General features: G+C 39.8%; 1 protein-coding gene across 9 annotated transcripts in view; it reads right to left on the bottom strand.

The window, feature by feature from the left end:
• LOC143017841 (tRNA endonuclease ANKZF1-like) overlaps window positions 1–19370 on the bottom strand; it is a 161792-nt gene that overhangs the window by 10692 nt on the left and 131730 nt on the right. For 7 of the 9 annotated variants that reach the window (XM_076172781.1, XM_076172784.1, XM_076172782.1 and 4 more), the window contains 3 exons: window positions 13817–13933; window positions 13545–13683; window positions 13207–13348 (listed from right to left, as the gene is read on the bottom strand). In XM_076172781.1, the coding sequence (XP_076028896.1) occupies window positions 13207–13348; window positions 13545–13683; window positions 13817–13933 (398 nt within the window). Of the gene's footprint in view, window positions 1–8461; window positions 8628–13206; window positions 13349–13544; window positions 13684–13816; window positions 13934–19370 lie in introns of all 9 variants that reach the window. The other 2 variants (XM_076172786.1, XM_076172785.1) reach the window with 2 other exon arrangements.

The following is a 19370-nucleotide window of genomic DNA, read 5'->3' as shown; positions in this document are numbered from 1 at the left end:
GGTACTTAGAGTGAACTGCTTAAATGAGGAAAAAAAGGAGAGTGAGTTTAAGAAGAAACTGGAAGAGGAGTGGGAGGGAGTAAAGGATAGAGTAGAACTAGGAGTGGAGGAGGAATGGGCATGGTTCAAGGAGGGAGTCATAAGGTGTACAAAGATGGTGTGTGGAACAAGGAGGGTGGGAGGAAAAAGAAGGAAGGGTAGGGAGTGGTGGGATGAGGAAGCAAAGAAATGTGTAGAAGAAAAGAAGCAGGCATTCATTGATTGGCTGCAAATTAGGACGAGGGAATTGTATGAGAGGTACAAAGTAAAGAGAAAGGAAGTTAAGCATAAGATAAAGGAAGCAAAGAGGAGAGCAGATGTGAAATGGGGTAAGAGTATGACAGAAAATTTTGAAAGCAATAAAAAGATGTTCTGGAAGGAAATTAAAAGAGAAAAAGGAGGCGAATCAAGTAGAGAGGAAAAGGTAAAAGGTGCAGATGGAGAGATGATAATGGAAGAGAGGGCAGTGAGAGGAAGGTGGGCAGAGTATTTTAGGGAGTTGCTAAATGTGAAGGAGGATAGGGAGGGAAAGGTAGTTGCAGTGGGAAGCGCTAAGAAAATGAGAGTGATGAGTGAGGAAAATGGAGGAGAAATAGGGAAGGATGAAGTGAAAGCAGCTGTTAAGATGATGAGAGCAGGTAAGGCACCTGGTCTGGATGGATCCCATGCAGAATGTCTGAAGAAAGGAGGTTTAGTGATGGTGGACTAGCTGGTGAGGTTGTTTAATGTTTGAGAGAGGGTAAAGTGCCGGAGGACTGGAGGAGTGCCTGTATAGTTCTGCTTTACAAAGGAAAGGGGGACAAGTGTGAGTGTAGTAGTTTCAGATGGATCAGCTTGTTGAGTGTAGTTGGGAAGGCATATGGGAGGGTCTTGATTGAGAGGATTAGGAGAGGAACAGAGGGAGTAATTGGTGAGGAACAGTGCAGGTTTAGGACAGGTAGGGTGTTGTGTAGATCAGATCTTTGTGGTAAGACAGATATGTGAGAAAGCTATAGGAAAAGGTAAGGATGTTTTCTGGGCTTTTATGGATCCCCATCTGGGGTATTGGCTGCTTGTTATTGTGGCAAAGTAGCATGCAGTCGATACTTTAGGGTCTATATGGGGCGCCCCTACGGACCAGAGCCACACATCATTTTGTCTATGATAGAAGAAATTCTGTTCATAGAGAAATGATGACACTTTTATACTACGACTGTCCCTCCGTTATGCTGTCCCCCAACCCTTTGTTGCTGTCCTGTACCATTTCTCTGAGTATTCTCTTTCTGTGATGGGGGAATTCCCTGTGGTGGGGGAAAAGAATACTGCCACCAAGTATTCCCACTTGGATCGTAAGAGGCGAGAAGAAAGGGACGGGGAGAGGGACTAGGCATCCTTCTCCCTGTAGCCCCATGGGGCATATAACCTAAAAAGAAAAGTGAAGGCATAAGGGGTGCTGGAGGGCCTCAGGCCAGCACCCTAAGGTTTGGGTCTTTTAATGTGCGTGGATGTGGTACAGATGAGAGTAAAAGGGAAGAGATAGGTAGTATGTTTGTGAGAAGAAAGATGGATGTGTTGGCTTTGAGTGAAACTAAGTTGAAAGGGAAGGGTGAGTGTAAGTTTGGGAGTGTAAGTGGGAGGTTATCAGGAGTGAAGAGAGGGCGAGGGAGGGAAGGGGTGGCTATTCTAGTAAGTGAGGAGATAGGTAAACAGGTAGTGGAGTGGAAGGAGGTTTCCTCAAGGATAATGTGGATGAAGGTGAAAATGGGAAAGGAGATGTGGGTCTTTGTAAGTGCATATGGGCCTGGCAGTGAGAAGAGCGTGGAAGAAAGGGAGGCCTTTTGGATAGATTTAAATGAGTGCATAGAGGGTTTAGGAAGAAATGTCAATGTAATAGTACTGGGAGACCTTAATGCTAGGGTGGGAAATGGTCCAATCGATGGAGTGGTTGGGAAGTGTGGAGTTCCAGGAAAGAATCGTAGTGGAGAGTTGATGGTGGAAATGTGTCTAGAAAGAGAGTTGATGATAGCAAATACAGTGTTTCGGAAGAAAGTCAAGCATAAGTACACATGGGAGAGGGTGGTGGAGGGAAGGGTGGTAGATAGAGCGCTAATGGATTATGTAGTGGTAAATAGGATTATGATAGGAAGAGTTAAGGATGTACATGTGCTAAGGGGAGAGGGTGGGGGAATATCAGATCATTTTTTGGTGGAAGGTAAGCTGAGAGTGGAGGATAGATGGAGAAAGAGGAAAGGGACAAAAGGTAGGGAGGTTCTTAGAGTGAACTCCTTGAATGAAAAGGAAAAGGAGAAGGAGTACGAAAAGAAGCTGAAGGAGGAGTGGGAGGGAGTAAAGGATGGAGCAGAGATGGGTGTGGAGGAGGAATGGGGATGGTTCAAGGAGGGAGTCTTAAAGTGTGCAAGGATGGTGTGTGGAACAAGAAGGACAGGGGGAAATAGAAGAAAGGGTAGTGAATGGTGGGATGAGGAAACAAAGAAGGTTGTAGAAGAGAAGAAGCAAGCATTCACAGATTGGTTACAAAAGAGGACGGGGGAGTCATATGAGACGTACAAAGAAAAGAAAAGAGAAGTAAAGCAAAAGCTAAAGGAGGCAAAGAGGAGAGCAGATGTGAAATGGGGTAGGAGTATGACAGAAAATTTTGAAAGTAATAAAAAGATGTTTTGGAAAGAAATTAAGAGAGGAAGAGGAGGCGAATCAAGTAGGGAAGAAAAGGTAAAAGGTATAGATGGAGAGATGATAATGGAAGAGATGGCAGTAAGGGGAAGATGGGCAGAATATTTTAGGGAGTTGCTAAATGTGAAGGAGGATAGGGAAGGAAAGATAGCTGCAGTGGGAAATGTGAAGAAAATGAGAGTGATGAGTGAGGAGAATGGAGGAGAAATAAGGAAGGATGAGGTGAAGGCAGTTGTAAAGATGATGAAATCAGGTAAGGCACCTGGTCTGGATGGATGCCATGCAGAATGTCTGAAAAAGGGAGGTTCAGTGATGGTGGACTGGTTGGTGAGGTTATTTAATGTTTGCTGGAGAGAGGGTAGAGTACCGGAGGACTGGAGAAGTGCCTGTATAGTTCCTCTTTACAAGGGAAAAGGGGACAAGTGTAGTAGGGAAGGCTTATGGGAGGATCTTAATTGAGAGGATTAGGAGAGGAACAGAAGGAGTAATTGGTGAGGAACAGTGTGGATTTAGGACAGGTAGAGGTTGTGTAGATCAGATCTTTGTGGTAAGACAGATATGTGAGAAAGCTATAGGAAAGGGGAAGGATGTTTTTTGGGCTTTTATGGATCTGGAAAAGGCTTATGATAGGGTAGACAGAAAGGCACTGTGGGAGGTTATGCAGATTTATGGGATAGGAGGAAAGCTTTTGGGAGCTGTCAAGAGTTTTTATGAGAGTAGTAGAGCTTGTGTCAGGATTAGAAATGGAGAGAGTGAGTGGTTTGAAGTAAAGGTGGGACTTCGTCAAGGATGCGTTATGTCGCCCTGGCTGTTCAACTTATACATGGATGGGGTGGTGCGAGAGGTGAATGCTAGGGTAGTGGGTCAGGGATTGGAGATGGTTAAAGAAAATGGAGAAAAGTGGGAGGTGAGCCAGCTGTTGTTTGCAGACGACACTGCGCTTTTGGCAGGGTCAGAGGAGGGATTGAGGAAGCTGGTGGCAGAGTTTGGGAGAGTATGTGATAGAAGAAAGCTAAAGATAAATGTGGGTAAAAGTAAGGTGATGAGATGTACAAGGGGTGAAAGTGGCAGTAGACTGGAAGTGAACATTAAGGGAGAGCAACTGGAGGAAGTGGATAGTTTTAGATACTTGGGTGCAAGTGTAGCAGGAAAAGGTGGAGTGAAGGTGGAGGTAGAATGTAGATTGAGAGAAGCGAGTAAATGCCTTGGTGGATTAAAGAGTGTAATGAGGAATAGACATTTGGGAATGGATGCGAAGAGGAGACTGTATGAAGGAGTGATTGTGCCAACAGCACTGTATGGGGCAGAAACGTGGAACATAAGAGAAGAAGAGAGAAGGAGTTTGAATGTGTTTGAGATGAGGTGTCTGAGAAGTATGGTGGGGGTTACTAGGCTGGATAGAGTGAGAAATGAGGAGGTGAGGAGGAGAACAGGGGTGAAAAAGGATTTGGGAGATAGGGTTGATGAAAGAATATTAGGATGGTTTGGACACATGGAAAGAATGAGTGAAGAAAGACTAGTAAAAGAGGTATGGAAGGCAGATGTGGAGGGAGTGAACATGAGGGGACGTCCTAGGATGAGGTGGATGGATGGGGTGAAGGGGGCTTTGGGGAAGAGGGGAATGTCTGTTGAGGAAGGAAGGGAGACGGAAGACAGAGGTGAGTGGAGAATGGTTGTATATGGATGATGTTGTGATTGCATGAGGAAGAATGGGCGGGGGGGTGGGGTAGTATGTGTGAGTAAATTTTGACGCAGCCCGAAGGGATTTCTCCCCGTCCTCTCCTTATATGCAAGGGGGGACGGAGAGGGGGGGTCGCCGATTAAATGAAGCGGCCTTGCTGTGGATGTGCTGTGTCTTGCGACACAGCTTCTGACCCAGGGCGGTGGGCAGGGTGCAGGGATGACCCGTCATCCAGGAGGTGCTCAGATGAGAGGGAGGGTGGGAGGGGTGTGGAGTGTATTTAGGGATGAAATGGGTGGGAGTGTTTTTATGCCTTTCCCTTTTTGGCTACCTCCCTTAGAAGGGGGAAAAAGCCTTGGTATATGTATGTATGTTATGGATCTGGAGAAGGCTTATGACAGGGTAGATAGGAAGGCACTGTGGGAGGTACTGCAGATATATGGGATAGGAGGAAAGCTGTTAAGAGCAGTCAAGAGTTTTTACGAGAGTAGTAGAGCTTGTGTTAGGATTAGAAATGGAGAGAGTGAATGGTTTGAGGTAAAGGTGGGACTTCATCAGGGATGTGTTATGTCACCCTGGCTGTTCAATCTTTACATGGATGGGGTGGTGCGAGAGATGAATGCAAGGGTAGTGGGTCAGGGGATGGAGATGATTAAAGAAAATGGAGAAAAGTGGGACGTGAGCCAGTTGTTGTTTGCTGATGACACTGCGCTTGTAGCAGGATCAGAGGATGGATTGAGGAAGTTAGTGACAGAGTTTGAGGTGTGTGAAAGAAGGAAGCTGAAGATAAATGTGGGTAAAAGTGAGGTGATGAGATGTACATGGGGAGAGAGTGACAGCAGGCTGGAGGTGAGCATTAACCCCTTCCATACGGTGCCGCACACGTAGGTGTCATGAGGAGCAAGTGGATTCGCGACGCTGCCATATCGGCGTCTTGATTATATTCATTGTAGTCGCCCCTGTGTTTTTACATTCTCCCTAATCTGCTCTTAATCCCATTCTCTGTGGTTTTCAAAATTCACGGGTGAAAGAGAGAACGATCGATATAAGAGGTGACTATATTCTATGATGCGAGTATTATTACGACACGTCGTACGGCTGGCATTGGCTGCTGCCCGCGAGATTTAAGTCCCGTAGTGAAGTGGTTAAGGGTGAAAGACTGGAGGAAATGGATAGTTTTAGATATTTGGGTGCGAATGTGGCAGGAAAGGGAGGAGTGGGGGTGGAGGTAGAATGTAGATTGAGAGAGGCGAGTAAATGCCTTGGTGGATTGAAAAGTGTAATGAGAAATAGACATCTGGGAATGGATGCTAAGAGGAGGTTATATGAAGGAGTGATTGTGCCGACAGCATTGTACGGGGCAGAAACATGGAACACGAGAGAGGAAGAGAGAAATAGTTTGAATGTGTTTGAGATGAAATGTCTGAGAAGTATGATAGGGGTTACTAGGCTGGATAGAGTGAGAAATGAGGAGGTGAGGAGGAGAACAGGGGTGGAAAGGGAACTGGGAGATAGGGTTGATGAAAGGATATTAGGATGGTTTGGACACATGGAAAGAATGAGTGAAGAAAAATTAGTAAAAGAAGTATAGAAGGCAGAGGTGGAAGGAGTGAATATGAGGGGGCATCCTAGGATGAGATGGATGGATGGGGTGAAAGGGGCATTACAAAAGAGAGGAATGTCTGTGGAGGAAGGACGGGAGAGGACAGAGGATAGTGGTGAATGGAGAGGGGTTGTGTATAGATGAAGCTATGATGCATGAGGGGGAGTGAGTGGGGGATGGGGGGTGAGGAAGTATGTATGGAAAATAATTGACGTAGCCCGAAGGGATTTCTCCCCGTCTTCTCCTTTTCTGCATGGGGGGGGTTGCCGAATTTATGAAGCGGCCTTGCGGTGGATGTGCTGTGTCTTGTGACACTGCTTCTGACCCAGAGCAGTGGACAGGATGCAGGGATGACCCGTCATCCGGGAGGTGCCAAGATGGGAGGGAGGGAGGAGGGTGGAGGGGAGTGGAATATATAGGAAATGGAATGGGTGGGAGTGGTATCTATGCCTTTTTCTTTGTGGCTACCCCCCATGTAGGGGGAAAAAGCCTTTGGTATGTATGTATGTATGTATGTTTATGGTGTTGAAACTGCTTTGCTGACATTTTTTGTTGACATGGCTGTTTCCATTTGTGACATTTTCACCAAAATATGGTGGTATGTGTTATATTTGAAAATGCAAACTAGCAGAAGACAAATACTTTTGACAAAAAGTCACCTAAAATCTACTTTTAAGATAATGTATTTGTTTTAACATTTCTCGTGAAAATAGATAACATGACAATAGAAAAAATGCAGTTGTACCTATGAATAGTGGTTACCCTTTATGTCAAACTGTATCATATTTGAATTTTGGAAAGAATGGCATAATTCACTGCATCTTCTGGGTTCTAAACTGTTATAGGAAGACCAGGATAAACTTATAAATTGATCCAAGTGGAAAAAATAATTAATTTTGATACAAAGAAATGTAAACCCTTAGAGCTGAAAAAAAGAAATGAACAAAGGCAAAGGAGGAAAGTCATTCAAAGAATATAAAAGGAAAAACTAAATAGGTGAAGAAAATCATTGAAAAATTAATTCATCCCAGAATGGAATACATAGCAGTAGTGTGATCACCACATCTAAAGATACATAAGTTACATATACCAATGGTTTTGTCCCCCCTACAAGGGAGGTACCCAAATAAAACCAAGGCATAAAATCCACTCCCACCCATTCCATCCTCACATACTCCACTTCTATTTATCCCCCTCCCTCCCTCTTGTTTTGGCTTCCCCTGGATGATAGGTCATTCCTGCATTTCCCTCACTGCCTTGGGTTAGATGCAAGGTAACATGACACAGCACAACCACAGCAAGGCTGCTTCATCCAATTGATGCCCCCCCCTCTCCATCCCCTCATGCAGAAAAAAAGAGGAAAGTGAAAAATCCCTTTGGGCAGCTAAAAAATTAAGCTAATGAATAAAAACAAGAGAAGAACAGAGGCCAAAAAGAATGAGATTCTTTTATTAGAGTACTGGATTTGAGGCTGAGAAAATGGTATATAAAAAAAAGGAAACACAGGAAACAAAAAAGGAGGAAAAAGGAACAAATTATAAATAATGTATACATAGATGGTAATGGCATGATTTCAGGATTAAATGAATTAAATTATGATCTGGCCGAAGAGAAACTGGACATAATGGGAACTGTGGAGATGAAATTAAGAGGTCCACTACCACCACATACTGTTGGACAAGTTTTATATAATCACTGGAAAAAAAAATAGAGGAGAAACAGTGTGGAGGAGTCATGTTTCCTAAGATAGGCTTAACTGTGAGAAAGATAACAGAAAGAAATAATAATGTGGAATTGATTATGATAAAAGTAGAAAACAGTGACATGAAAAGTAGAAAATTTGTAGTGATATATGTGTCCCCAAAAACACATTCTTGGAAAGAGAGTGACCATTCCAAAATGTTCGAAGACACAAAGTATGCATTCAATGAAATACTGAGAGGAGAAAATCTAGTAATTATGGGCGACTTTAACTCTAAAGAAATATGTTGGGAGATGACAGTGAAAGGTGGAGAGGACCTTTGGGAAAATATACTACTGGATATGACCATTGAATACACAATGACTCAATGGGTAAAAGAGAATACCAGATATAGAAGTAATGAAGAACCATCAAGACTAGACTTAATATTTATGTTAGAGCCTGAAATTGTGGATGAAATGGAATACAAGACACCCAACTGTGAAGTGACCACATACCAATTGAGTTTGAACTGCAAGAGTAAATTTATTTGGGAAGGAATGAGACACACAGAAAAGGAAGAATAATGTACAGCAAAATGGACTTTGGAAAACTCAGAAAATTATTTAAAAAATCAAATTGATTTAATGAAGCAGCCTTGCTGATGTGTTGTGTCTTTATATATATAAATAACTTTATTTCTGGTATTTCCTACAAGCCTCTAGAGATTTTTGTCTACTATATTCTGCCTAATTAACAAATTGATAAAAACAAAAAAAGAGCCTACCAATCTCTGTTATTCATTCGTTGCTCCAACCAGTCATTTTCTGGTTGATTGAAATCTGGAGATGGAAATTCTTCTTCAGAGAGATATTCAGGTTCAAACTGATAGCCTATGACTATGCCCTGTTCTTCATTGTTGTCCAGTATGTTTATGGTGTTGAGACTGCTCTCTAGAGATGATGAAATAATCTCATCACTATTCTCTGCTTTGCTGACATTTTTTGTTGACATGACATTATCACCAAAATATGGTGGTACGTGTTATATTTGAAAATGCAAACTAGCAGAAGACAAATACTTTTGACAAAAAGTCACCTAAAAACTACTTTTGAGATAATGTATTTGTTTTAACGTTTCTCGTGAAAATAGATAACATGACAATAGAAAAAATGCAGTTGTACCTATGAATAGTGGCTACCCTTTATGTCAAACTGTATCATATTTGAATTTTGGATAGAATGGCATAATTCACTGCATCTTTCGGGTTCTCAACTGTTACAGGAAGACCAGGATAAACTTATAAATTGATCCAAGAGTGGAAAAAAGAATTAATTTTGATACAAAGAAATGTAAACCCTTAGAGCTGAAAGAAAAAAAAAAGGAAATGAACAAAGGCAAAGGAGGAAAGTCATTCAAAGAAAATAAGAGGAAAAACTAAATAGGTGAAGAAAATAAATGAAAAATTAATTTGTCCCAGACTGGAATACATAGCAGTAGTGTGATCACCACATCTAAAGATACAGAAGTACATACATATGAAGTAATGGTAAAAAAAAATATCAATCACACTGATAAGACCAAGAATAGAGTATGCTGCAACACTGGACACCCAGCACAAAAAAAGAATATAAAGAAATAAAAAAAAATCCAAAGAGCAACAACAAAAATGGCACCAACACTTTCAAAATTGACATACGAATAAAGATTGACTAAACTGGAACTACCAACTCTGGAACAAAGAAGAGAAAGATCTATTGGCCATTTACAAAATCATGAAAGACATGGAAGTCCTGGACAGAGAAGACTTATTAAAGCAGGATAAAAGAAAAACAAGAGGACATGAAAAGAAACTCAAAAAGGATAGTTATAGAAGAGATAAAAAAAAAAAAAAAAAAAAATCCACACACAGTGGTGGATGTCTGGAACAAATTGGATGAAACAATAATGTGTGCATAAACCATACAAGAATTTGAGAACAAACTAGATGCTGAGAGGTACAAAGACAGGTCACTATGAGCATAGCTTCCCTTCCCGTATAATACAACTAGGTAAAACACTTACTCCCTCACCCCCCACCCACTTCCTTCCATGCATCACAGCATCATCCATACACAATCATTCGCCATTCACGCCATCTTCTCTTCTTTCCTTCCTCAACAGACATTCCCCTCTTTCACATTCTCCCCTTTAACCCATCCATCTATCTCTTCCTCATGCTCACTCTTCCCACCTTTGCCTTCCACACCCCTTTTAATAATCTTTCTTCACTCATTCTTTCCATATGTCCAAACCATCCCAGTTCTCTTTCATCAACCCTACCTCTCAACTCTCTTTCCACCCCCACTCTCCTCCTCACCTCCTCATTTATCACTCAGTCTAGCCTAGTAACTCCTACCATACTTCTCAGACATTTCATCTCAAGCACATTCAAGCTCCTCCTCTCTTCTTATGTTCAATGTTTCTGCCCCATTCAGAGCTGTTGGCACGATCACTCTTTCACCTCCTCTTAGCATCCATTCCCAAATGACTTTTTCTCATTACACTTTTTAATCCCCCAAGGCATTAACTTACTTCTCTCAATCTACATTCTACCTCCACTCCTCCCTTTCCCACCACATTTGCATCAAAGTATATAAAACTATCCACTTCCTCCAGTCTCTCTCCCTTTATACTCACTTCCAATTTGCTGCCACATTTTCCCCTTGTACATCTCATCACTTTACATTTACCCACATTTATCTTCAACTTCTTTCATACACCTTCCTTAATCCTTCCTCTGATCCTGCCACAAGCACAGTGTCATCACTAAACAACAACTGGCTATCTCCCACTTTTCTCCATTTTCTTTAACCTTCTCCAATCCCTGACCCATTACCCTTGCATTTAGCTCTTACACCACGCCATCCATGTATAAATTGAACAGTCAAGGAGACGTAATGCATCTCTGGTGAAGTCCAACCTTTACCTTAAACCACCCACTCACTCTCTCCATTTCTAATTCTAACACAGGCTCTACTACTCTCGTAAAAACTTTTGACCGCTTTTAACAGTTTTCCTACTATCCCATATATCTATCCATAGAGCCCCAGAAACATCCTTGACTTTTCCTAAAGCTTTCTCACGTATCTACCTTACCACAAATATCTGATCCACACAACCCCTACCTGTCCTAAACCCACACTCTTCCTCACCTATTACCCCTTCTGTTCTTTTCCTAATCCTCTCAATCAAAACCCTCTCATAAACCTTCCCAATTACACTCAACAAACTGATCCTTCTGAAACTAATACACTCACACTTGTTCCCTTTTTCCTTGTAAAGTGGAACTATATAAGCACTCCTCTAGTCCTCTGGCACTCTACCCTCTCTTAAACAAACATTAAATAACCTCACCTGCCAGTCCACCATCACTATACCTCCCTTTTTTAGACTACGTATGACACCCATCCAACCCAGTTGCCTTACCTTCTTTCATCTAAAGATAGACATGAGAAAATTAGAGATAATACAAAGGGCAGCAACCAAGATGTTCCCAAGTTTAAATGACAAAAATATAAAAGATTGAAAAAACTATAAGTTCCCTTATTGAAAAAGCAAAGAGAGAGGTGACAGCATAATGATATCTAGAAGTTATAGCAAAATTGGACAGTAAGGATTTGCTAGTATGGAATGAAAGATCAACAAGAGGTCTGAATAGGAAATTGAAAAAGCAAAAATGCTTGAAAGATGTTAGGAAATATAGCTTTCCATGTAGAAGAGTGGATTTATGAAACTAGTTGAATGGCAATATAATCTAAGCCAACACAATAAATGAATTTAAGGCAAAGTTTGATGAATGGAGGCCAAGACACGGGACCCTGTGAACATGGTCTCCAACCCAGTAAACTATAATTAGGCAAATACATCTAAGTATATAACAATCAATATTGCTCATCTTTAGTAAAGGTTCTAAATTTTTCTTGTAATAAGGACAAATCTTCAAATGAGATTAGTACTTACCTCAAAGTTTACATTCATTGTGAGAATATCTAGATATTTATTCATGTAACTTACCAAATTATGACCAAATGTAAAGTTCTTTTTTAGAATTTTGTAGAAATAAAAATAAAAATAAATTCTCCTTTAGCTTGTGAACTTATAATTTTTTTTCTTTCCTTTTTCTTTCTTTATACAACTCATTCAAAAAATTATCTCCACATTTTGTTCACAGAAATCAAAGAATGTTTAAACAATTAGTCCAAGAGTTGAAGTGAAGATAAAAACACAGTAGGAGGAAGAACATGTGAGGAAAACCAAATACAGGTAGTCGTCGACTTACAACCTATGCGACTTACGACTGATTGACTTTACGACCATGAGATAGTACAATAATATTTAACATTTAATAGAGTAATAGAATTGCAATGTTATGTCTGGCAGCACAGAACAATTACTCCGCACGCCGCGAGACACTAGTACGATAGTTTTGGCAGGCTGCCGACAGCGTCAGCATCCCAGCCAGCTAAATATTCTTTCAGTTTTTTGTTTGAAGTAAAATCTTTCCTAATTTTGCATTGCATTTTGTATTTTTGTATTTCTATATGTTTTGCAATTAATAAAATGTAACAATATTTTTTATCCCTAGGCTAGTTTGTCGATAACAGTATGTTCGGTACAGTACGTAAACGGAAAGAATGTGTTTTGAAATAAAAAAAAATCCTAATTTTGCCTTGCATTTTGTATTTTTATGTTTTGCAATTAATAAAATGTAACAGTAAAACTTTTTTATGCCTAGTCTGTTGTCGATAACAATATGTTCAGTATGGCATTTTGTATTTTTGTTTTGCGATTAATAAAATGTAACAGTAAACTTTGTTTATGCCTAGTCTGTTGTCGATAACAATATTTTCGGTACAGTACGTAAACGAAAATAATGTGTTTTAAAATAATAAAAAAAATTCCGAATTTTGCCTTGCAATGATTTTATTGTAACCAACAAAAAAGTATTTGTAGGTCAAAGATAACAGGACTTTATTCAGTATGCGTAGGCCTAGGCTACGTTTCCTAACGAAAATTATAAAAAAGTTAATGAATATTAAACAACGTAGCTCAAAGATAATACGATTTTATTCAGTATGCATACGTTTCTTAAAGAAAGTCTGATGGTAAAATAATAAAAAGGTTAGAAAATACTCGTACAGTATTAGATATCATAGGTTAAAGATGATAGGATTTTATTCAGTATGCTTATGCCTAGGCTACGTTTCCCAAAGAAAATCAGATAAAATTATAAAAAGGTTAAGAAATACTATACAACATAGTTCAAAGATGCTAAGATTATTTCAGTATGCTAAATATAATATACAATATATATATACAGTAACAAAAATATTTAAAGGGTAATATATACTGTATATATATATAAAGACCGACTTGCGTCCAAATCGACTTACGACCTGTCTGTCGGAACCGAACTTGGTCGTAAGTCGACGACTACCTGTACCTCAAAAGTATGTATTATTCTACAAACTTAAATTTCCTATCTATTACCTCCTTGTAGTCATATTTACTTGGGTATGTACCCATAAAACGTCTGAAGGTGTTGCGTATTTGCTTATTTGTTGTTATCTTGTATGGCAGCTCTCCCTTGTTGCTTTTAATATTTGGGTCACAACCATTTTCCATTAGATACCTATAATCATTAATAGTTTGTTTCAATCATATCAGTTTAATTCACTTATTAGTAATACAAGTGTGTGATAAATAGGGAAAAGGCACAAAACATATATATATATATATATATATATATATATATATATTATATATATATATATATATATATATATATATATATATATATATATATATATATTAAAGAAAAAACTAACCAGATTGCGTCTTTCTGACAGGCTGTGGCAGCAATATGAAGAAGAGAAAGTTCATCTTTCCCAAAAGTAAAAGATTGGGGAATGACAGCTTCTTGACATGCCTTGATCGACTCTCTCACTTCATTACTCAAAATACCTTCTGAAAATCAATATAAAATTCAATATCAACATATCTTCAAGGTAATAGCTGAGATGTTGGAATAATTACCTTGAGAACACTTGTTTTCTCAAAAATAAATGAAGCTTACTTATAGAATATATAAAAAACTTACCAAATTGGTCACCTTCTGAATCATGTGCATATGTGATAATAGCCTTCAAAGTATTTATATCTCCTGACCTGCATGCTGTGTAAACTAAATTCCTCACTTCTGGCAGAGGCTTCTGAGCTGAAATATGTTATTTTTATAGGGTTATTATAATTTTGCTTGGTTGATTGTATTTCTTACACCCAAACACAAAGAATTCGGGTTTGGAAGATATAAATACAGAAGTGAGGGAGTGCTCCATCTTTTGGGATCATTGGATGTGACAAAAGCTTTAGGACCTGACAGGATCTCAAATTGTATACTTAATGTAAGGAACAACTGGCAGACAAGATTCACAGTCTTATTGTATATACATTAAAACAAGGCATAGTGTTGGTTAACTGGAAAAGGGCAAATGTAATACCAATTTACAAAGATGGAAGTAAGGAGACACCACTAAGTTATAGACTGGTATCACTGACCAGCACTGGTGAAATTATGTGAAAGGTTTGTGAAAGATTCATGGGCCAAATATCTTGAAAGATTAATATTCTGACAGTCATTTTGGCTTCAGATCTTGAAGGTCTTGTATGTCAAACCTTTTAATCTCTTCAATACAAGTCAAATTCTCATGCACAGGATTGGATGCCTGATGTATGACAATTCGATGATGCATCACAATGCTCGTGTTATAAAATATAAAGTCACTACTGATTTACTTGTTCTCTTTTACTCTGAGTAATAATAAACATAGAAAATGCAATCAAGCCAGTTCACAGAATTAAGGGGTCACTCAGCTACAACAAAATAAATATAATCAGGACACCAACACTGTCATCCTCATATACCCGTTCACACCTCATGATGCCTAAGTAGGCATCATCTTATGGAAGAGGTTAAGCTTTTACTCAAGAGTGTCTGATGTGCTGCAAGAGAGTGAGGGCTGAGTGGAATGCGTGTACCTACACCTAAAGAAGGGTTTTGATATGGTACTTCACTGTTGACTTATGAAGAAACTGGAGGACTAAGAAGCAAACTACTCATGTCGATAAAATATTTTTTAAAGGAAAGATACATGAGGACAGTAGAGAAGGGAAAATGAAACTTTAATGAGAGAAAAAAAAATTACCATGGAGGAAAAAGAGGATAGGCCAACAACAAATGAGGATAGAAGAAATGGTAAACTTTAAAGAGGTCATGGAGCAACAGGAAAGAGATAACCTGGAAGGAATAGTCAAGGTTATAAAAAAAAAATCTCAACAGAGATCTTACTCTTTGGATGCCGAGAAGAATAAAACACCTCATGGAAGTTACTTCAAGAACAAGAACTGCAAATTATTAGGGAAATTACATCAACAACTCTAGGAAAGGATTTGGATGTAACAAACCAGATTAATAGCATGTATAGGTTAGGTAAGTATAAGAGAAATTGTGCATGTCAAATGAAAATAAAGTTCAAGTCATAACCATGACAAAAAAGTAATCAGCAAGTCTTGGAAGTAAGCATGAGAAGAAAAGTTACAAGTATTTGGATTAGGAAAGATGCTAACAAAGAAGAATAAGCAAATGCACGAAAGCTCTTACAAGGAAGCCAAAGCCAAAAATGATAGGGGCACCAAAGAAAAAAGAAAAAAAATATTTTTTGCAAGTTCTCAATCAGAATGTGAGGAAATGGTTTCTAAGAAAATAAGAAGGCATTATTGCAAAGTAAGCACTACAAAAAAAAAAAAAAAAAAAAAAAAAAAAAAAAAAAAAAAATTGGAAAGAAATTAAGAGAGGAAGAGGAGGCGAATCAAGTAGAGAAGAAAAGGTAAAAGGTGCAGATGGAGAGATGATAATGGAGAAGATGGGCAGAATATTTTAGGGAGTTGCTTAATGTGAAGGAGGATAGGGAGGGAAAGATAGCTGCAGTGGGAAATGCTAAGAAAATGAGTGATGAGTGAGGAAAATGGAGGAGAAATAAGGAAGGATGAAGTGAAGGCAGCAGTTAAGATGATGAAAGCAGGTAAGGCACCTGGTCTGGATGGATGCCATGCAGAATGTCTTAAAAAAGGAGGTATAGTGATGGTGGACTGGCTGGTGAGGTTATTTAATGTTTGCTGGAGAGAAGGTAGAGTGCCAGAGGACTGGAGGAGTGCTTGTATAGTTCCACTTTACAAGGGAAAAGGGGACAAGTGTGAATGTAGTAGTTTCAGAGGGATTAGCTTGTTAAGTGTAGTTGGGAAGGCTTATGGGAGGATCTTGATTGAGAGGATTAGGAGAGGAACAGAGGGAGTAATTGGTGAGGAACAGTGTGGGTTTAGGACAGGTAGAGGTTGTGTAGATCAGATTTTTGTGGTAAGACAGATATGTGAGAAAGCTATAGGAAAGGGGAAGGATGTTTTTTGGGCCTTTATGGATCTGGAAAAGGCTTACGATAGGGTAGACAGAAAGGCACTGTGGGAGGTTATGCGGATATATGGGATAGGAGGAAAGCTTCTAGGAGCTGTCAAGAGTTTTTATGAGAGTAGTAGAGCTTGTGTCAGGATTAGAAATGGAGAGAGTGAATGGTTTGAGGTAAAGGTGGGACTTCGTCAGGGATGCGTTATGTCACCCTGGCTGTTCAACTTATACATGGATGGGGTGGTGCGAGAGGTGAATGCAAGGGTAGTGGGTCAGGGATTGGAGATGGTTAAGGAAAATGGAGAAAAGTGGGAGGTGAGCCAGCTGTTGTTTGCGGACGACACTGCGCTTGTGGCAGGATCGGATGAGGGATTGAGGAAGTTGGTGACAGAGTTTGGGAGAGTGTGTGATAGAAGAAAGCTGAAGATAAATGTGGGTAAAAGTAAGGTGATGAGATGTACAAGGGGTGAAAGTGGCAGTAATCTGGAAGTGAGCATTAAGGGAGAGCAACTGGAGGAAGTGGATAGTTTTAGATATTTGGGTGCAAATGTGGCAGGAAAAGGTGGAGTGAAGGTGGAGGTAGAATGTAGATTGAGAGAAGCGAGTAAATGCCTTGGTTTAAAAAGTGTAATGAGAAATAGAAATTTGGGAATGGAGGCTAAGAGACTGTATGAAGGAGTGATTGTGCCAACAGCACTGTATGGAGCAGAAACATGGAACATAAGAGAGGAAGAGAGAAGGAACTTGAATGTGTTTGAGATGAAGTGTCTGAGAAGTATGATGGAGATTACTAGGCTTGATAGAGTGAGAAATGAGGAGGTGAGGAGGAGAACAGGGGTGGAAAGGGAGCTGGGAGATAGGGTTGATGAAAGAGTATTAGGATGGTTTGGACACATGGAAAGAATGAGTGAAGAAAGACTAGTAAAGGAGGTGTGGAAGGCAGATGTGGAGGGAGTGAACATGAGGGGACGTCCTAGGATGAGATGGATGGATGGGGTGAGGGGGGCTTTGGGGAAGAGGGGAATGTCTGTTGAGGAAGGACGGGAGAGGACAGAAGACAGGGGTGAATGGAGAATGGTTGTATATGGAAAATGTTGTGATGCATGAGGTGGAATGGATGGGGGAATGGGGGGTGAGGTAGTGTGTGTGAGCAAAAATTTTGACGCAGCCCGAAGGGATTTCTCCCCGTCCTCTCCTTTATATGGGGGGACGGAGAGGGGGGGTCGCCGATTTAATGAAGCGGCCTTGCTGTGGATGTGCTGTGTCCTGCGACACTGCTTCTGACCCAGGGCAGTGGACAGGGTGCAGGGATGACCCGTCATCTAGGAGGTGCTAAGATGGGAGGGAGGGTGGAGGGGTGTGGAGTGTTTTCGGGGATGGAATGGGTGGGAATGATTTTATGCCTTGTCCTTTTTGGCTACCTCCCTGGTAAGGGGGAAAAAGCCTTGGTATATGTATGTATGTAAGCACTACAAGGGAACTTAGAATAGCACATGCTAATGTTGATGGTCTACTATCTGCTAGGTTGGAGATGACTAAGGATAAATGAGTCTGATATATTGTGTCTAGTAGAGACTAAACTCCCCAAAAAAATTATATACAGTTGGGGAAGAACAGATATACCTCCTGAAGAAAAGACAGAGAAAATGAAAAAAAGGTGGAGTAAAGTTTGTGGTGAGAAGTGACAAAAAGGTGGAAGAAGTAAATCTGGGTGAAGGCAGGGCTAAAGCTATTCACATAATGATTAGTACTAAAATGCACAATAAAAGAAACTTCATGGTGGCATATGTTCCCTTCAAGACAAGAGCTTGGGATGAAAATGAATACCAAGAAATGTTATTGGATATGGCTCTTTTCCAAAACAAAAATATTGAACAAAGTAGTAACATAGTCCTTCCTGAAAATTTTAATTTCGGTGAGGTCAACCAAGAGGAATGGGAAGCAAGCAGCAAAGCAGATTCCTTGGGAAAATAACCTATTGAGTTAACCAATGGAGAACACAATGACCCAGTGGGTAAAGGAAGTGACCTGGGTAAGAAGAGAAGACACTCCCACAAGCTTAGGTCTGTTACTAACCAAAGAGCCAGATACTATCAGTTCCTTGAACTACCTTTGCCCAATAGGAAAAAGTGACCATGTTACAACTGAATTTCAGCTGGAGGATGAGGAAAGAGAGCCAACGAATGAATCATACAGGCAAGGGTAGACTCAATTCTAGAGAAGTAGATTACTTGGGGTTGAAAAAATTCTTTGAAGAAACAAACTGGGAAGAATTCATGAATACCACATGAATAAGGAGGAAATGGGAAATATTTCCATTTACAACCTAGGAATGAACAAATATGTGCCAAAGACTAGAAAAAGGAAGAAGCAGAAACAGAACTGGTTTAACAAAAAGTGTGAGATTGCAATAAAGGCCATGGACATGGTTTGGGGAAAATGGAAGAAAAGAAGCAATAAAACAAAAGAAGCTTACAAACAAGCTAGGAATGACTATACAAGAATTTGAAGGGAGGAAGAAAGCAATTTTGAAAGAAGTGTAGCAAATAAATGCAAAGATTAACCAAAACTGTTTTACAGGTTTATAAATGGTAAATAATGAATGAACATTTCCAAAAAAAGATTGCAATTACTTGGAGAAAAGTGTAGGGAGCAAAAAACCAGGTTTAGCAGATATAAATGTAGAAGTGAGGGAAGTGCTCAATCTCCTGGGATCAATGGATGTGACAAAAGTTTCAGGACCTGACAAGATCTCAAACTGCATACTTAAAGAATGTAGGGAACAACTAGCAGGCAAGATCCAGTCTTATTACATGTTCATTGAAAGAAGGCATTGGGCCACTTGATTGGAAAAGGGTAAACATGGTACCAATTCACAAAGGTGGAAACAAGTAAACACCACTAAATTATAGGCCAGTATCACTAACCAGCACAGTAGTGAAATTTGGGATTCAGACAAGGAAGATCATGTACAACAAACTTGATCTCCTTCTACTCAAGATTAATAGACATAATACAAGAGAGAGATGGTTGGGCAGATTGTGCCTTTCTGGACATACAAAAGGAATTTGATAAGGTACCACACAATAAAATAATAAGGAAGATAGAATCAATAGGTGGCATCAGAAGAAAATTATTGGAATGGATGAAAGATGTCCTGACTGGGAGGAAAATGAGAGTAGTAATAAGAGATAAA

The sequence above is a fragment of the Oratosquilla oratoria genome, chromosome 33, assembly GCF_046742065.1.
Source record: "Oratosquilla oratoria isolate Oo_2021 chromosome 33, ASM4674206v1, whole genome shotgun sequence".
NCBI lineage: Eukaryota > Metazoa > Arthropoda > Malacostraca > Stomatopoda > Squillidae > Oratosquilla > Oratosquilla oratoria.
Note: the sequence above shows the minus strand (reverse complement) of the source record. Positions and strands in the feature narration are given on the sequence as shown.